The sequence below is a fragment of the Plectropomus leopardus genome, chromosome 16, assembly GCF_026936395.1.
Source record: "Plectropomus leopardus strain MGB_pleo_1.0 chromosome 16, ASM2693639v1, whole genome shotgun sequence".
Taxonomy (NCBI): domain Eukaryota; kingdom Metazoa; phylum Chordata; class Actinopteri; order Perciformes; family Serranidae; genus Plectropomus; species Plectropomus leopardus.
In genome coordinates, this window is record NC_142191.1 from 25512196 (window position 1) to 25533295 (window position 21100).

The 21100-nt window shown below is 38.1% G+C and overlaps 1 protein-coding gene across 1 annotated transcript in view; it reads left to right on the forward strand.

Annotated features, from left to right (window-relative positions):
* Positions 1-21100, forward strand: part of LOC121955465 (serine/threonine-protein kinase D3-like) — a 49406-nt gene that overhangs the window by 11780 nt on the left and 16526 nt on the right. Inside the window, exons 3-6 of the mRNA XM_042503438.2 lie at positions 9895-10033; positions 13957-14088; positions 16781-16938; positions 20721-20910. Coding sequence (XP_042359372.2) covers positions 9895-10033; positions 13957-14088; positions 16781-16938; positions 20721-20910 — 619 coding nt within the window. The remainder of the gene's footprint in view (positions 1-9894; positions 10034-13956; positions 14089-16780; positions 16939-20720; positions 20911-21100) is intronic.

Genomic DNA, 21100 nt, shown 5'->3' on the forward strand with positions numbered 1-21100 from the left:
AAGCGAATGACAAACTTTAACCTGAAAAGTAACTAAAGCTGTTACATAAATGTAGTGAAGTAAAAAGTGCAATATTTCCCTCTGAGATGTAGCGGAGGAGAAATAGCAATAACATAAAAGGTAAATACTTGAGTAAAGTACAAGTAGCTCAACTCTTTACCCAAGTGCAGCACTGTGTGTGTGTGTGTGTGTGTGTGTGTGTGTGTGTGTGTGTGTGTGTGTGTGTGTGTGTGTGTGTGTGTGTGTGTGTGTGTGTGTGCGTGCGTCAGGACTGGTGTTTTAGGTGGCTGTCTTCCTGTGGTTGACCATGTGACCATGTGACCTCTGAGGTCACAATGAGCAGGCGAGCTCGTCATTTCCTACATAAACAGCTCAGTCTGACCTCGCAGGCTTCAATTCTTACATTTTTTTTTCCTTTGAACCTAATTATTGTTATTGTTGTCTGTTTTTTTTTTTAAAAAATTACCTAACAAAAGCTTAATTTTCTAATTAAAAAATACTCCTTTATCGGTTTTCACTATAGTTAAATAATTTCCTTAATCATTAACTTCAATTAAATTTCTTGAATATATGTGTGTTTGAAATTAAAAACTTGTGAAATCATTTTGAAGTTTTAACAGTTACATTTACAGTCACATTTGAGTAAATCTGATTTGGAGGCTGAGAAAAAATAGTGTGACTTTTTGAACAAAATTATTTTTGACTATAGGACTTTGTTTTCTGTGAGTCTCTGTTGGTGTTTTCAAAAATATAAAAAAAGTTAAATGTTATATCAGGAAGGAAATATATTCACAATGTTTGTTAGAGTGCAGAGAATAACACATCTTCATCGTTTGTAGAGAAACATCTTGTTCACAAATTACTAAAATGTATATAACGTTGGTATTTGTTTGACTAATTACTCCTCTACAGTAATAAAAACACATTTATGTAGTTAGTTTTGCTATAACTTTACATGTGTGTTTCCTGAGTTAGTGTCACACTTCTTGGGAATATGTTTTATTTCTCAGTTAAAGGTTGGATGAGTCTTTCAGTCCTTCAGCTGGAGTTTGCAGAGCATTTTTTTTTACGCTCTTCCTCTGTGGTTTTTCATGCAGAAGATGTGTTTTTTGTTTTGGTTCCCTGTTCTGGTGCTCTGGTTCAATTGCTGGTTGCATGACTTTGTCATTGCAGCGATCTAAAGGAAAATGTTTGTTCTTATTTTATTTTAGTTGACATTATCTCCGCCTTCATGTCACTGTAGAGCCACTAAATCAGATCTCTGTCACTAAACTTTATCAATCACACATCAAAGCTCAAACCAGTGCGGTCACATTTCTAAAATCTGAGCTGCTGGAGTTTTTTTTGTCTGTGTGTCGCTGCTGAATGAATCCAGAGGAAAAACTGAGGTCACTTTATCGCTCATGTGCACACACACACACACATGCACACACATAGTGAGGTATCTGTGGAGGGAGGATGTTGTTGTGTTCACAGTGACAGATGTAGAACATAAAACACTTTGTGCGTGTGCGCACGTGTGTGTGTGTGTGTGTGTGTGTGTGTGTGTGTGTGTGTGTGTGTGTGTGCGTGTGTGTGTGTGTTTTGAGGGCAGTGATTTATTGTGCTTCTGTAACACTGAGGAGATAAACTCACGTCCTCTTGTGTATGAACAACAGGTAAACGAGGCACTAACATGGCTCTCCTCACATACCTGATATTTTCTTAATGTAAAGGCATCTTGGTCCTTTGAGCCACACTAAAATATCCCAACAACTATTGAAGGATTTCCATTCAATTTTGTGCACACGTTCAGGTTCCCCAGAGGATGAATCCAACTGACTTTGGTGATCCTGTGACTTTATATATAATGCCATCATCAGGTCGAAGTTTTATTTAGTTCAGTGCTTTGGTTTCTGATCAGATACCTGCAGAACTAATAACATAGCCATCAGCCTAAAATGTACCTTGTGTAGCAGTTATTGGCATGCTAACACGCTAAACTAACATTTATTTATTTTAGAATGCTCCAGTACTTGTAGAAAAAAAACCCCTCATATAATAGGAAGGTAAATTGGCCACCAATGGAAAACGAGTGCTGTTTGAAAGTCACTTATTGAACAACCAGGCCTCAATTAGCTTGTTAAACCATATCTTTAAAAAAGAAATAAGGATGCACGATATCTGAACTTTTACGTTGGCCATGTGATGCCCTGTTACTGTGTGTGTGTGTGTGTGTGTGTGTGTGTGTGTGTGTGTGTGTGTGTGTGTGTGTGTGTGTGTGTGTGTGTGTGTGTGTGTGTAGGCTGACTTCCATTAACGGTTTCCCTGGTGCTCATGCAGCAAGTCTCATGATAGACAGAGGCGAGGAGGCGCTGAGTTAAGCAATATCCTAAATGAAACTCTACAATAAAACAAGATTTTACCCATTTGAAATAGTAAAAAATAAATATAAAAGTCATGTTACTCGAATACTGACGTTGAAACGAGTACTCAAGTACTTATGCCCATCCCTAGTTAGCATTTTCCATTCTACAGTGCAGTCACTTGTCTCATTTTGTCGTTTTTGAGAAGATAGAACCTAATTTCCACAAAATTCTTTAAACAATTTCATTTTTATTGAAAACGTGTTGAAATATTCTTAAGGCGCTGGCTGATTTTTTACTAATTATAATGAAATAAGGTTTTTAGAGAGAGTTTTAGAGAGACTTTTTTTGGTGGTGTGGTTCAATTTAAGTTTCAAATAAATCAGTGCTTTTTGGGACAGAAATTACTTATAGAAGGGAAGAAGTTAAGTATTTGCAGGGTATAAATCAAATCAGTCTTGAGTGCAATAATGACTTTACTGAGAGAGAAATGTGACATCTCGCTCTGTCCTAAGATTCACAGCTGATCTAACAGCAGATTAACTAGATTGCCAGTTATAATTAAACACAGAATAAAGAGGTCAAAGGTCACGCTGATGGCTTGTGAGGACAGTGAAAGGGGTACCAAGAAACAGCAAATAAAACAGAACAGACGCTTTTTTAATACGAAGTGAGTCACTGTCTGCAGAATACACACTTAAATGAACCTTTTTCTCATTTATGGCTTTCAGCACTAATTCAGTCCTTTTAACAAGTGTATGTATGAAACTCCCACGCACTCTCAACACTGGTAACCTTGACCCAGTCAGCGCTGCTTCCTGTTGTTTCCTGAGCGAGGTGACGGAGCGAGTGGAAACAGGGAAATCAGACGCACACGGCTGTTTACCCTCATATTTCCCATCAGTCCCTTTTAGCAGGCTGATTGCACGCGTATGTCGAAAGAGTTGAAGAGTTTTATTGGAGCTAAAAGGCTGTTAGCGTTCTGCAGCGGAAGACAGCAGCTGGTTTATCTGTTTGTGCTATTCTCATGGCTGCTGGTTCGGATGGCTTTATAACCTGCAGCGAGATGTGAGAGGATATATAAAAGCATGAGCTGCTGTTTGTATAAATAAATGTCCGGAATTTGAAACTTTTAATCGATCAGATTCAACTCAGTTGTCACTACAGAGCACAAGACGCGTACTGAAACAACAAAATGCAAATAACCTGAAGTGCAAAGAGCAGTGAAGTACAGAATAATGTGATGGAAAAATAGAATGTGAAGAAAAATAGTAAAGGGTACATATAAATATGCTAAGACACATAGAGTATGAACATGTGTTGCAGTTATAGCAAAAATATATAGTGCAGGTATAAGTAAATAAGTACAGTAATGGCAGTAGTAAAACAACAGATTAAACTGCTGCAGGTATGAGAGATGTAATAATAGAAATTATATCAAATCAACTTTATATTAAAGCATGTTTTCTTAGGACTGTTTTAAATAGTATTAAACTGTTGTGTCATCTCATATATATATATATATATAAATAGTAACTAATTAATTCAAGGTTTCCTACATGTGCAACAGAGGCATAGCATTAAGTCTAAAAAAAAAAAGAGCAGACGTGCTAAATCACAGAGTAAATTCTGTATACTTAAGAGGCTACCGTTGAGAACATTGAATGGTAAATGGACCTGCACTTGTACAGCCCTTTCCTATTCATTTTTGACCACTCAGAGTCCCATCACACGCTGAGTCACATTCACACTGTCACATAGTCATACACACATTCATACACTGGTGACCGAGGCTCCTGTTCAAGGTGCCACTTGCTACTCAGTAACCAGTCACATGCACTCACACACCGATGGATCAGTCACCAGGAGCAATTTTGGGTTCAGCATCTTCAACATGTTGACTGGAAGAGCCACCAGCCTTCCTATTAGTGGACAACCAGCTCTTCTCTGAGCCACAGCCTGTCAACTGATAGCTAAACTGACAGCAAAAGAACGTGACAGTGACCGATCGATCACCTCTGGAGTTTAAACGATTAGTTGATTGTTTGATTCCATGTTTAATAGAAAATGATTCTGGGACTGTTTTGATAATCAATTACTCATTTAAGTCATAAAAAAAAAAGAAAACTATGCCAAAGATGTCCCAAATGATCCAGCCTCCCATTTTTTAAGATTTGCTGCTTCTAGTAAACTTTTAGAAATTTTGACATTTTTCACTATTTTCTGATATTTTAGAGCCAAAAACAGCAATCCATTAATTGAAAAAATAATCTGCAAATGAATCATTAGTTGCAGGCCTTATCACATTGTGCATTTGTTTATTAAACGGAGCTGAACGCTGCTGTTTGATCCCCTCCAGACATGTAAACGGATATATAGGATATACAAGATTATCTGTTTGGCAGGTGATTCACAGACGTTGGGTGTGGCAGTTGAATGTTTGTACCAAAATAGTCACATATTAAACCATGCTGCGAGTCCCTGCCACACTTTGGTGACATTTAGGGGTGCACAGCTCTGCTGCTCCTGAGCTGCTCGTACGCTCTGTATGTGTCACACGCGCACTAACAATGCAACGAAACCTGACCGTCTCGAGCGCTTCTAGTTTTGTGACCATATGAGGCATCAGCTGATCCGCTAAACTAGCACTTGCTGCTGATCTGCTGTTAGCAAGAGTTGCACACATACTTATGCAGTTTAGAAAACATTAACACAGAGGCTCTGTTTATGAATTGGACCAAGACGGCAAACTTCTCTCATAGTAACAACGTCGGCGCATTGGCTCCACTTCTGCCATTCTTACCCCATCACATAAAAGCCTCAGATATATACAAGGCATCACTAAACTTATTCACATTCAGAGGCCGTGGTGATGAGCTGTTTAATATAAATTTGAATAATTTAAATAAGATTTTGCTCTGTCCTCTTCTGTAAGGTCTGTATTCAACATAATACACCATTATCTCAGTGAAATATAATGAAACAAATACATACATGAAACAAAAACGGCAATTTACTATTTTGTCTGGGAAAAAATATGCTTGGCTTGTGGATTTTTTCATCTTCCTGCCACCTGGGCTGGTGAGTCAAAAAGTTCATGTTGGACACTGGCGCCACCATTTACATAATGTTATTGTTTAGCGGTGTGGATGCTCCCATGGTTACAGTTACAGTTATCATTCTTGGTGTTGGTAGCCCTTTAATCTTCATATCACTCTGATCTGACCACAAGAATATTTTCTTTTGTTCCGCTTAATTTCATCGCATACCTGAAGTGTTTGAAAGTGATTCAAGAAATGTGCTCAAAGTAAAAAGCATGAATCATGTTTAACATGAACTTTGTGAAGCACTTGTGTTTTAAGTGTGTGTTTGTGGATGGATGTTGAGGGTGCTGTTGTCCCTTTTAGAACCCGGATTACTGGTCTCCATGAACACTTAGTCTCTCTGATGACATGAGTGCTGCACAGATTAAGAGGTGATGGATATCCCCCCACCACGGCTTGACAAAAACATGGCCTAAAGGTACAGACAAGTTAGAGACCCTGCTGCAGACTTTAACGTCTGCAGCAGGGTCAAAGGTGACGGCAAGGCCTGAAGGCTTCGGCCTCTGTGACCCTGACAACTAGAAGTAAACTGTGGGGTCGTCAGAAATGTGGCATTAGTTCAATGAATGAGTCAGAAGAGGTAGAGAATGTGAAAGGGATTGTGTGTGTGTGTGTGTGTGTGTGTGTGTGTGTGTGTGTGTGTGTGTGTGTGTGTGTGTGTGTGTGTGTGTGTGTGTGTGTGTGTGTGTGTGTGTGTGTGTGTGTGTGTGTGTGTGTGTGTGTGTGTGGAGGTTAAGCCTGGTTAATGGAGGATTAACCATAAAGAGAGGATCAGTGTGTATTAAACACATACTCTTGTCCATTAACTGGACTCTTGCTGTGTTCCTCTGCTCACCTCAGGGAATGCAGCAGCTGACAACTGACTCTAACTCGAAGCCCGAATGCATCGACATGGCAGCTGAACAGAAGTGTTTTCACTTTTGGCTCAGGCCTCACCCAGTCCTTGCGAAAGATGTTTTTTTCAGCTTTCCGCTAAGTCCTGGTTTTATAGCTGCTGTAGAATGAGAGGAGAGACGTAGAACAGTTTGTCCCCATGCATGTTCTTTATTTATTCATTTGTTTTTTAATCATTAAAAAAAGACAAAAAGAGATGGTTTTGTATTTAAGAAACAGGACAACATCTTTCAAATATTTAATACATAAGGGATTAAGGATAAGATGGCAAAATTATGCCACAGGCAAGACAATTAGAAAGAGATACTATACAACCACAAAGAGACGGACAACAACCACAGAGAAAGGCAGAATGACGACAACAAGATGCAAAACCGGTACAAAACAATCACAAAGAAACAAAATAACCACGGAGAGACTCAAAATAACCAGAAAGAGATTTTACATGACCACAAAGAGAAACAAATCATCCACAAAGAGAAGCAGAGGGACCACAAAGACATGCTAAACAGACACATACAAATGAATAACGACCACAGAGAGATGTTACGCAATCACAGAGAAACACAAAACGACCAAAGGAAACACAAAGTGACACAAAAAACGACCATAAAGAGACAGAAAACAAACTCAAAGAGACACAAAACTAATAAAAAGAGAAAAAAAACATACACAAAGAGACGCTATATTACCACAACAAGTCACAAAATGACCACAGAGACACAAAACCACCATAATGAAGCATAAAAAAAACACAGAGACAAAACGACCAATGACAGACAAGAGTCACAAAGAGTCACAAAACGACCATGGAGAGACCCAAAACAAATAAAAAGAGAAATAAAATGGGAACAAAGAGACACTAAATTACGTCAAAGATACGCAAAATGACCACAAAGAGATTTTAAATATCCACAGAGAGACACGGCGGCATCGTTGTTACCACATCACATCACTCGTAAACACAGCCATGTGGTTTGTTGTCGATCGGTATCTCTTTCTGTTTGGGCGTCTTGCTTGAACTAGGACAGGAGGGGAGCTTTTAATGTTTGTGCTGGGGGGTCCATTGTCTCATAATCCATTAATGAGCTTAAGTTTGAAGGATGATGTCATCACAGGTCGGCAGGACTGCGGAGAGAACGCCTCCAGAACAGAAACAACAGAGTCGCTGCTCCCGCTCTTTCCTTTCGGATCAGAGTGTTCCCACTGTTTCCGCCTGTCAGTCCCTATTTGTTTGAGCGGTGGTGTGTAGCCACGTGGCTAATGACTGCAGGGTGTCAGTAACATGACCTCAGCCATAATTCATGACGGACATTCTTTGTGTGTGTGTGTGTGTGTGTGTGTGTGTCTGCGTCTGTGTGGTAGGTCTGATGCCTGTGCAGCTTCTGCATCATCACCTGTCGGTCGGGTTTCCTGCTGTCAGTGTTGCGCTGCAGGATCCATGCAGCATGCTACCCACACCCTGCTAACATCCTGCTAACACACACAGCCGCTCAGGGCAGGAAGCAGCTTCACCTGCCTGTCTGTCTGCAGGCTGCAGAGACCGCTGAACCCCAAATCCAGTATGCACATTTTACCATAGCAACATACGCCATGCACCACGCACCGAGTACACACGCACATTTATTTAGACTTTTTAGTCTACAAATATAGTTACAAAGTATTTTTGTTCTCATTTATTGATGGTCAATTTAAACAAAACAGTATGAGATTTAATATTTTCTCAAACATACTGGGAGTTAAATCAGATTATATGAATGAAATCTTACCGTGACCTTTCCATAAGCACCACACAGATTTAACTGAGACTTAACAGTACTATGCAAAAGTCTGAGGCCACTATAGATTTGTTCCGTAGTGCTCAGTGATCACTAATATTGCCCCTTTTACCTGGGTAGCAAAGGGAAATGAGTTAACTCTTGCACACTTTTTTGTGATCACTTTTTGTCCTTTTATTAACATCCATAGTACAGCATATCCTTTATTAGTGAACAGGTCATTCTTAGAAAGGGTGATAACAATACATACGGTCAGTGTCAACAAGACAAAACAACGGAAATAAGACGAAATAACTCTTTCACACTTGACAGTCTCTTCTTCCATAACTAACATTATATTTTAAGTTTTCTAAATATTTAGAGTAGACACAGAGATGTGACTCTTCGTCAGTGTGAATAGCCGAAAAGTTGCAACAGAAAGAGAGAGAGAGCATTACTCCTGACAGGGACAGTGACCCGAGCTTGAACCTACCGTCACATGGTTTTAAAGTTCTTCATAAAGAGGATCCAGCTGCCGGGAAACCTTCATGATTTGGGAAGAAAAACCTGAGCAGCCTTGGGCGTTTTAACCAGAAAATCAGAAGCTGTAAATGGTGGTTAGTTGCCTGCAGTGGAAACAGATTCAGCTGCCACAGTAAAAAAAGATCACCACAGTTTTACTGCTGCTAGTTTCCCAGCTTGGTATTTCTCTTAATGTGTTTCATCTCACATCATGTGTTCCTCATAAGAAAATGTTAGGTAATGGTTGATGATATTTGGTGATATCTTCATCATCTATTCTCAGAAAACGAATGCTTTTGATTTTATTGAACTCTTGAACCTTTCTACTTATGTAGAAAGTATTTTTTTTTCACATGTGCAATCTGAATAGTTTGGAGAATTTTGCATGTTCCTCTAGATGTTTTACAGCTTCTTTTTCAATTTTACCTGAGTATCACTTACTTTTAACCCCCTAAAGCATGAAACATGAAATAATAGTTAGAAAATTTTAATAAAAAAAATCATGTGTTTATGGTCCTTGTAAAATAATAATAATAATAATAATAATATATATATATATATATATATATATATATATATATATATATATATATATATATATATATGCATATATATATAGTATATATGTTTTGCATATATGGAAATCATTTTGTATCATTTGTTATGTCAGGTTTTTATGGTCACTAACTGCTTACAAAACAGTGTCTCTTTTTTTAGGAACAAATACATTTTTTGAAACATTTTCATTTTTTCTCCTAACAGAGGAACCTTTTGACCACCTTTTCAGCACGTTGCTTTGGGTTAAAAAAAAAATGGTGTTAAGGGGTTAATTGTTATGGGTAAATTAGACCATTGTAGGAAATGTTGCAAAGCAATGATGAGGAATGTTTTATGGGAATATTGGATTTTTAAATAATTTCACATTAAAGTACTTTGACTTATCAGGTAATTAATTTAGTTTATTAACCAAAAATAAATCTGGTTATTTTATCTATGAACAGTCTTCAGCTGATTTATCTGAAAATTGACTTTATCACAATATGAATGGAGTTAATAACCTGCAATATATACATGACATGTTCACTATTGTTTTTTCTTCTATTTTGTCTCTCCTTATGATCACGGAGTACAAACACATCTTGTTGGTAGCCACACATTTTGTTTTTAAGTTAAACACTTTTAACAACAGCAGATTTTAACAGAAGCAGCAACTTCATCGTGAGTCAACGTGAATCGCTAATCTCCTCCTCCTCGACTCCTTCTCCTCCTCAGTTCCCTGAGTGTGGATTTTTCGGGATGTACGACAAGATCCTGCTCTTCCGCCATGACCTGAACTCGGACAATATCTTGCAGCGCCTGACCTCAGCGGAGGAGATCCATGAAGGCGACCTGGTGGAGGTGGTGCTCTCTGGTAAGAAACTCTCATTTTTAAAGTCAATTAAGTGATACTGTTATCAGGAATACAGCAGCCTACGTACTGTCAGAACCTCATCTGCGTTCATCTTGGAGACAATATTTCGGGCTGATGTCTGAGCCAAGACTTCCTCTTCTGTACACAAGTCAATTTGCCTAATTTCTAACAACTGATATCTACATATGAATAAAGATACATTTTTAAAACGTTAACATAAAGCTAACTTGACGTCAGACAATAGCCATGTGTATTTTCAGACATATGTTTATTTTTGAAAATAACAAATAAAAGATCAAACTGTAATTTGCTCACAGGCCACCTGTCGATGAACGAGGGTGTATAAAGAGTAATGATGGAGGTCAGGGTGGTTATGTTGTTTCGAACCCAAAAAATCTGCAATTAATCAGCAATGTGTCTCCGTGTTTGATCACCACCTCTTTAAATCTTTATGTGGCCTGGTAGCTGCTGAGACTTTGAATTCGCCTGCCAGATTTAGGGTCCTTACTGTTTCATGGATCCAGACTATTTTGTGGCACAAAAGTAAGAATGAGAATGAAGATAACAAACTGAGACAAAGTAAAGAAGACTAAGAGCCTACTGCTTGTGGTTCTGTAAAGCAATGCAAAAAGATTATGTAAGCGTGTTATAATATACATATATACATGCTGGGGAACATGAATGTTTATACAAAATTTCATGGTGATCCATCGTTCAGAAAATTCAGTCTTCAGTCTGAACCAAAGCTGACTGACCTTTGGCATTTCTAGAGCCATGGGGCTAGCATTGATTACAATGAATACATAACTGAACTGATGTATACATAATTTTATTTGGTTTCATGTGCTATTTATAGATTCAGAATAACAATTCACAACACAAATGACATTTTATCACTACTATTAGCAGTGCTGACATCAGCTTTGTGTTTGTGCACACTGGCTTGCAGGATGGAGCCTGTGAGTTTCTCCAGGCTGCAACTTCTCCTCACCTCATATAATTATTTTTTTATTGTGTGTTTAGTCTCAGCTTCCTCTCCTCCTCCAGCTCTTTTGTTAGTCCTCCTCTGAGCGTGAGCGCTGAGGTTGCCTCAGATCTTGTTTCCTCCACAGCGGCGTCGCCCCGGGTCACCCTGCACGCTCTAACCATAATATTGTGTATAGGATTGTCATTTCCTGAGTTGTGTTGACAGGTTGGGTTGTAAAAACTCAAACTGACACCTTAACAGCTGAACACCCAGAAACAGAGCAGCGGCAGGTTTAAATTACACGGGAGGAAGAAGACTGATGTCGGAGCCCGAACCGCACCAGGTTTAAACCCGCAACCACTTCCTCCTCCTCCTCCTTCTTCTCCTGCTGCGACTGCTGCTGCAAAACCCTGCACAGCTCAGTCAGCTTATTCCTCCATTAGTGTATCTGCCTCTGTTTTTAAAGGCATCTCGTAAAATAAAACAAAAACACATTTTAGGTAGGATCTTTTGTCATTGAATCACATGCTTTTTCTTCAGGCCCCACTGCTTCAACCTAAAGCATCGAATGCTGCAAATACTAGTGCTGCAGTGAAACTTTTAAAGGCAGTTTTACAGAATTTCTACAAGATAAGATAAACCTTTATTTATCCCCCATGAGGAAATTCAGTTGTTGCAGCAGCACAAGGACAGAAATAACAATTAACTGAGAAAGCAGAAAAATTATATAAATAAAAGGTGTTATAACAACAACAATACAAGAGCATTGAGAGACCAAAATTGCAAGGTATAGTAAAAGAGGTGAGGTTGATAATGTAAAAATCTCAAAATGTTATTTTTAATATGGTAAATTGTGATATAGTGTGGGGTAGAAGGTGAAAGGTAGTAACATAGTGTAACAATACATAGTATAGCTCAGCAATACATTAGAATGAAATAGGCTGGAATATCATATATAATATGGTTTATTATGTGGTTTAGGTAAATGCTCAAATTGGCATTCTATGGTTTGTTTTTTCTGAAGACCAAACCGTTGCTATTAATAACAGACCACTGCTATTGACGCAGTTCAGGTCTTAGACACTTAATGGAAACACTAATATAATTTTTTAAAACAAAATCATTTTTAAATTACTGTTTTGTGTTAAATTATTGATTATTGATTGATCTTTAGTAAATAGCTGTGTAATAAGTTCCTTGCCTTAGGGTTCATTTTGCAATAATAACCTTTTTGATGTACATCATCCCTTACACAGTAAGTGTAATAAAGTGTATAATAGTATATAATAACAGGTATCGTATAATATATTAAATCATAATGGTTCTCAGGGGCTAAATGTATGGAAATTTTTTAATGACAAAACTATTTATGAAATACTAAACTAAATAAAAGTTTTAATCAGTCGATCTGATTTTAGAGTGTGCAACATTAGAAACATTGATACAGAAGAAGTTGAACACCTGCAAAATTTAAATTTTGCAGGCTCTCAGATTGTGAGAGGAAGGGCACAGATCAGTCTCTAGCTAACAGGATCGACCAGGACACGAACATCATTAGGTCAACTCTTTTTCACAGAGGGATCAACAGGCTACATAACAAGCTTACATAGTTTATCATGGCTGTGTCGGACACCACTTTGGTTCAGGCTGAAATATCTCAATGACTTTTGGATGGACTGATGGGAAATGTGGTTCAGAGATTTATGTTCCCTCAGTACAAATGGTAATAACTTTGGTGATCCTCTGACTTTTTATCTAGCACCATCATTCGGGTCAACTTTTTAATTTGTCCAATACTTAGGTTTATGACTGAATACCTGCAACACAAATGACATTCCCATCAGCCTTAGATGTACTTTGTGTTTAGCAAGGTTAAAATAGATCTAGAACTAAAACTAAATGCTAAAACTAGGTGTGAAAAAAACCCATTTTTGTTAACTGAAATAAAGATAAAAACTATACTTCAGAAAAAACAAAACAAGAAATATTATGTATTTACAAAACCTGTAAGTACACGATATGTGTACTTGTCAATGCCTTTAGTTTTTAATGTCAGTGTGGTCAAATATATGTACAAGTACAAGGAGACATTGGTGCATCTGTTTTTTGAGACTTCACAAACTGTTTTATTTCCATTGTAATACCTATTCTCAACTTCTTAAAACTTGCCCCAGATAAATACCTCCATAATGTAATAAAAAAAAGTAAAACTCATATGAAGCTAATAAAAAAACTGACGGAAAACAAAACAACTTTAAACAATAAAAACTTAAAAGAAAAAAGAAAAACACTTTGGAAACTTATTTAAACTAAACTGAATTAATTAAAAAATTAAAACAAAAAAAATATAAACTAATGAAATATACAAACCTATAATAAATGGTGTTGAGTGCTAATCAGCAAATGAAAGCAGCTTTCGACAGTCTTACACGATCTTTGAGATGTAAATGAGCTTGTATACATTTTTACATATACATATTTGTATTCATGCTGAGGACAAAAGAGAGGCAGTCAAAATCCCTAACATTATTTCTTGGATACTGTTTTAAAAAAGTAGATACAAAACATAACAGGACACAATAAAATGTATTTTTAGAGTGAAAGGAAAGTTGCCTTTCAGGCATAATTTTATAATCAGCCTTCTTTAGACTAAGTGTGCCTCAACAGCATTAAGGAACCTGAATTAAGTTCAGGCCAATTTGTAGGATTGGAATTACAACCTAAGCTGATCAAGTCATTTAAATGGTTTAGCTGCAACAAAACTTGATTAGGATATCCCTGATGTTCTCAGTAAAGAATTTCCCCAATGTTTGAATGGTTGAAATGATTTCCCAAGAACAGTAGCTTCACTGCTGCGTAAGTCAGGCTACGGACAGAAGATCTCAACCAGTTGCAGGATGGGAAATGTTCAAAGTTGTCTCTTGGAGATTGACTGCTCTGTATTTGTTTATTTTAGCTCTGGCCACAGCCGAGGACTTTCAGATCCGACCTCACACGCTGTACGTTCACTCCTACAAGGCGCCGGCCTTCTGCGATGACTGCGGGGAGATGCTGTGGGGGCTCGTCAGACAGGGCCTCAAGTGTGAAGGTAAGAATGTGGTCACAAGGTACTGGTGCTGGGGTTTTACTGTTACTGTTTTTAGAGGTCGTTTCATGTTGAGATGGTTCTGTGCTGCACCTGCTGTCACATGAATGCAGAATGATGGACTGACCAGAAGCATCATCACAGAAAAAGCTACAGAAACATGGGTGCTTGCGTCAGAGTGATTCTGTCTCATCCAAATCCATAAAACCCATCAACGCTGAACTAACTGCAGCCCCCCGACCTGCTCATGGACTCATCTCTTCTGACGAGTCATGATGTTCAGCCTGCAAAAGTCTAGTACTCATGGTGTTCATTAAAGGCTGCAGAAAAAACACAACATACTGAATAAACAATGATATAAGGTCGTTACAGTTGTTAACTACACACATGCAGTGAGCCATATGAGAAAGGCTGTGTTACAAGACTGCTGTTATATGTCTTGTAAGTTCAAACAAAGCCTGGTTTGAATGTGATTTGTAAATTAACATTTTATGGCTTTGCTAAAAAAACCAGTGCATCAAGTATAACGTTATTGCTTTTCACTGATTGGCCATAGTAAGTGAAAATGTCATTTTCTGCGCCAATATTTTGGTAAGTGTTGATTTAAGGCCAGAGTAGCAAAGATGAACCTTACATCTTCGTGGTGCCAAACATCGACACAGCTTTATGATAAAACTAAATTATTACAATGTAAATTTTAGCATTGTTACAAATGATTTAAACAATTCAGACAACCTTCCTGTCAGTTAAACTTAATGGGAAGAAGCGGTTTGTGCTGCTAGTGTTACTGTGGTGGTGATATCACTGCTGCTGGGTGTATGAGCTGAAAAATGATCTTTAAACATATAAAACTTGACTGTTCTAACCTCCTTCCGCTGAGAAATAGCTTCTTGGACTAATTCAGCATGATGTCATGATTGTTTTATTACATTTAATCAAGTTTTAATGTCACTAAGGCTGTGTGCAGCGACTTCTCACCGTTTGATTCCTGCCACGTCCAAACTGACCGAGTCATCACCTACGAATCAAGGCACAGGCACTAATTCAACACGCACACGCACGCACACACACACACACACACACACACACACACACACACACACACACACATTTTCAGTGGTTTCCAGCTTAAAAGCTGCAGAAACTGTACAGCAGGATGTCTTCAATGAGTTGGTGACTTCCTGCGACTATTTTTCACAGCTTTCAAGTCCTGATCTCAGCGCTCATAAACCTCCAAGCAAGTCTTAACTGTAGTGATGCCAAGCAGAGAAAAGAGACATTTGATGTTGATGCCAGCACAGAAAATACGGCTTCCGCTTATATAACATTTTTGAAGGTTGAAACTGTTAAAAACCTTCAAACTAAGAGGAGTATCTGCCCACTCACTCTGACTGATGCGAGTGAAGGACAAGAAATCCTTGATGAAAGAAGGAGTCTTTTGCCATTGGTGTAAATCACATTTTTATAGTACCATATTTGGTAAACAACCTCACTAACCACACCCTGAGCTCTTTAAATATTAATGTACCTGCATTTTTAAAACACAATTCACCTGCAGATTTGGAAGGCAGATCTAAGGGGTTGCAGCATGTGAAATGTCTTCTTATTGAAGCTCCTCACTAGCGGGTCGGTTGGAGGAAGGACATGGCCTTTAGTTTATACCACAACAGTGGGGGGTGGCAGACATCACTAGAGTGCATGGGAATGGCATTTCCAAATTGCTAGAAGAAGTGGATCAATAACAAACATTAGGGGAATAGTTTGACATTTTGGGAAATCATTAACTTTCCTGCCAGGATGTCGCCGACAACAATGATACCATCTCATTTGAATGGGTGGAACCAGAGCTGTGAGCGGATGATCTCATCTTAGCTGAAAGGCTTGAAGTAGGGAAAACAGCTAACCTGACTCTGTCCAAAGCTTCAAAAATACATCCAAAAACTCCTCTTGAGCTCTCTGATTCACACTAGTGTCAGCTTTGTATAATCAGTACACAAATCAAAATGTAAAAAAATGAGAAGTTGCGGTTTGTGGCTGCGAGCAGCCAAAGTGCAGCGTCCTGCAGTTTTTAAGGAACCGTTCACCTGAAAATCAAAAATACATGTTTTTACTTGAAGCTGTAGTGCTATTTATTAATCTAGATTGATAGGAAGCATCAGCATCTACTCATGGACGAGAGGCTCATGCTCGTGACAGCAGGAGATATAATCATCAATGGTGTCCTCCTCTGCTGAGCAGTAGAAACATGCTTCCCTCTGCACAGTGAAACAGTTGGCAGGTGTAGTTGGGTAGAAAGAAAATGGTTCCTACATCGAAACTTCTTACAAGGTCTGTGTATTATCTTGAGTAACTGGGTCATGATTTGTAGAAGGAGACATTGCTGCAGTTTTCTTTTTTTTTAAGAGATTTGAGCACCATATGCCCAGTGCCATCTGGTTCCATTATATTAGAGAGAAGACAGACGTCTATACGCCCAATATCTCCAACACTCTGCAACTCACACCAAAACAATCTAGATTGATAAATAGCAACGCAGTCTTGCAGAGCTGCAAATATGGCTGTAGATTTTTGATTTGTTAATATTTACCCAAAGCTTGGGTTCTGCGCAAGTAAAAGTAAACCACAAACTAAAGCCGAACAACAGAAGGATTAAATAACAACAACATAACAGTAAACATGTTTCTCTCCTCCTCAGGATGTGGACTGAACTACCACAAACGGTGTGCGTTCAAGATTCCAAACAACTGCAGCGGGGTCAGGAAGAGACGGCTGTCCAACGTCTCGCTGCCGGGTGCCGTCATGTCCGTTGCTCGTCCACCGTCCACTGAGTTCACCCCTACACCACAGGAGGAGGTGGGTTTACTTCCTCTATCACCTCAAGTCTTTCACATCCGTCAGTGTGATGCAGCCAGCACACACATCAGATTTACAGTTTGTCCAAATTGTATGTAGTTAGCCTGAAAGACATATTCTAGACCTACAGAGGAGCGTGTACTGCTTTCTGGGAGGGCATTAAATGAGTTATTACATGATTATTAAAACTGCTTTTAACATCAGAAATACATGACAGATAAATTCATGTATTTAAGACAGTATTTTATTTTTGTCTTTTAGATGTTACAGTCTGTAACACTATTGTCAGTGTTACATTTTTTAATGTTGTGCCGTTAGGTTATTATTGATGCATTTAATCTTGTAGCAGAGGTAGAGCTAATTGTGCTAATTTCATATACTGCTTTCAGTGGTGGAAGAAGCATTTAGATACTTAAGTAAAAGTGGAAATACCATGGTCTAAAAAAATACTCTTTTAATAGTAAAAGTACTGAATTCAAAATATTTTCTAAATAAAAGTACAGAAGTGTTATAAGCAAAATGTTCTTAAAGTATTAAAAGTATAAATACTCAGTAGGCAGAATTGCTCCTTTCAAAGTATTATATAGATTATATTATTATTATGTTTACATCACTAACAAATATACGCAAGAGTATTATAAGGTTATGGTCTGTCAATTTGGAGCAAATTTTCGATATTTTGCATAGTACTAAACAGATTAGTACAATAGTACTGCATCGTATAATATAAACATCTCATATGTTTTTTTTTCATGGGATTAATAACTCTAAGTGTCAAATTAACATAGTGAAGTAAAACATTTCCCTCTGAAATGTATAAAGTTACAGAAAAAGGAAATTGTCAAGCACAATACAAGTATGTCAGATACTTATAATACTTGAATACATGTACTTAGTTACATTCCACCTCTAATTGCCAGGTGGCTTAATTTTCTGTGTAACAATGTATCGTATGCTATAGGAAAACTATGCATTTTAATATCCTAATTTGCGAAGTAACTAAAGCTGTCAGATAAATGTTGTGGAGTAAAAAGTACAATATCTACATCTGAGATGTCGTGGTGTACAAGTACAAAGTTGCAAAAATTAAAAGTTCAAGGGGCTTTGACTTGTACTTAAGTACCGTAGTTGAGAAAGTGTACCTGGTGACTTTGCAGCGCTGCTTTTCCGTATGCACTCTGCATGTTTTCCTGTTGTCTGGGTTTCCTCTGGGTGCTCCGGTTTCCTCCCACAGCCCAAACATGTGCAGGGCGGCTGAACTGGAAACTCTACATTTGCCCTTAGGTGTGATTGTGCGAGCGTGAATGGTTGCCTTGTGTATATATGTGTGTCAGAATGTACCCTGCCTATCGCCCAGTTGCATGCTGGGATAGGCTGGATAGGCAAACCTAAACACGTTTGGTAGTTTAATGCAAAGACAGGTGCATGCTGATGAGCAGTTACTGAAGTAAAAGTCAGTTTAGGGACTGAAAAATAATGAAAAACATGAATGAAAACACACATACACACACACACTTTACACTCTAACAGCTCTACATTGTGCAACCAATGAGGCATTTCTAGTAGTTAGCCCTGACACACACACACACACTGATGGCTGGAGGCAAACCACTGGATTTTCCATCAAGTTCAAACCAGTGAACAAATAGAGTCGCAGTGAGAGCTTCACACGAACTGAACCAAACAAACTCCAAACTCCATCATACTGTTATCCACACACACGCACACACACTCCCTCTGAACCCAGAGAGAAAAGACTCTCTTGCTGACACACCAATACATCTCATGTATTGTAGTTTTTGAATATCTGCTCTTAGGGTTGTTAACTTTATATGTTAGGTATGTTTTATAGGGTCAGTTCACCCATATCTCAAGAATACAGTCGAGCCATTCACATGTTTGCAACGTGAACACGCTGTGTAAACCAATTTATTTTGATTCCTAAAAGCCATTTCTGATAGTTCTGGTCATATTTTGTATGGAATTGCTTTAAAAACAAGGACACTTTGCACCATGTAATTATCTTGTCTTTCATCCAGCACCTTTTCAGTTCCTTTTTTTGTCTGCATTTTTTTTTCATGCATATGCAGATTTGTAAAACAAACAAACAAACAAACAAAAAACCCAAATTGACCAAAAAGCTGATCAGAAGAAGAAATTCAGTACTTAATTGGTCCCCAAAGGAAAAACTTTTTTTTCACTCTCTTATTGTTTTTTAAATATTACAGACACGGTATACACACACACACACACACACACACACACACACACACACACACACACACACACACACACACACACACACACACACACACACACACACAGGGCGTAATGTCCTTTTCATGTTAAAGAGTATATGTCTGGATCTGAATTTAAATAAATGTTGTATTCCTGGCACAAGGCAAGCGTAGGTTTGTTTTAAGAAAATCAGCATGTACACGTGTTCAGGCAGCAGTTTAGAAGGTCAAAGTCATTACATTGTTCTTTTCGGGCATTTCAAGTATGTAAACAAAAACAACATAAGTGCTCTGGAAAGCCTCTTCAGGTTTAGTTGATACTGTGATCAATATTTGTCCTCTATAATAAAACATACTATTATGCATCTCATGCTGAAAGCTCTTGATAGAAAATTCTGACTTTGATTAGACGTCACAAAGTTTGCAAAAACGTGATAAATCAGAAGGTGGATTAACTGTTCTGTACTAATTCAGGCCCATTGTGTGACGTGCTTCCTGCTCTTACCAAGCTGTAGGCCCATAAGCTGCACGTCGCACAAGGACGGCCATTGTTCTAATGGATAGAAAAGATTTCATCTGTGCTCTACTTTTCACAACGGCGGAACAGTTCTCCAAATGTGATGTCTCAGCTTGAACCTCCTGAACCCTGATTGTTCCCGCCATTTCTATTCAAGAGCTTTACAGCTTAAGTGGGAAGAGAAACTTTGGAGAGATTTTTGCGTGGTTTAAAAAAAAAAAAAAAAAAAACTATTGATGAATCTGCAGATCTTGTAAAGTCTTAAAAAATACTGAATTCACAGGTCACATGAACTGAGTTATTATATAACTGGGAATTATTTTTTACATACAGATGGGAGGTGTAAACAAAAATGTGACATAAATATGAATAAATTAATGTATTTAATAAGTCATTTTAGGCTTTATTGTGAAAACATATATTAAATTCCACTTTAAGTGATTTAAAAAATGTCTTAAATTGGATTTGGTAAACCCTTCAGAAACCATGCATATTTTAAGTTTTGTTAATCGTTAATCCAAACGTACCAATAGTGGGGGTTTTTTAATGCCCTCAATTGACTGAATCTTAATAGTTGGTAATTCACATCCTTTGTGGACCAAAGTTAACTCAAGACTCTCTTTTTTTTTAGAGTTTTGGATAATGGATGTTCAATATTTATTGATTCATTTTATTAGAATTGTTGCCTTTACTTTTTAATCATATTTGGAAACTAACTTGCATCTTAGGATAATTAATACGTGTCAGGTAAATCGAGTCAGTATTCGCGTATTGCTTTGCTATCAGTGTGAGCAGATATATTGTCTAATAAGGGGTAATAAATTGCAGTAAATATACTTGAGGTACTGTAGAGATACATTTGTGTGAATATTGGTATTAGTATCATGCCTGACAGGACAGTATTGGTTGGGCTATAACTGTAATCACATATTTAAAATGAGTTTGTCCTCTGTTTGAACTTCTGAAGACAAATCAAATTAACTCGCCCTCCTTCTTTTTCTCCTCTCCTACCCTCCTGGTCGGAGTAGCGCCCCCTCCTGGGTGCTGGGAAGCGTAACTCCCTGCTGAGCGGACGTCCCATCTGGATGGAGAAGATGGTCCTGGGTCGGGTCAAAGTCCCTCACACCTTCTCCGTCCACACATACACTCGTCCCACCATCTGCCAGTTCTGCAAACGTCTGCTGAAGGGCCTCTTCCGCCAGGGCATGCAGTGCAAAGGTGATGACACAAGAGAAATAACCTAATCATTTGTTCAGTAAATTATTTAAAAAGGTCCATGGGTCTGGAAGGCATGTTTTCTACCAAAATGTTGGCAACATTTGTAGAAAACGGAAAAAAAGATGACACCATGTACTGCTGACAGAAACTGTGAAAACAGAAATTATTGTTGGATTTTGAATTTCCGATG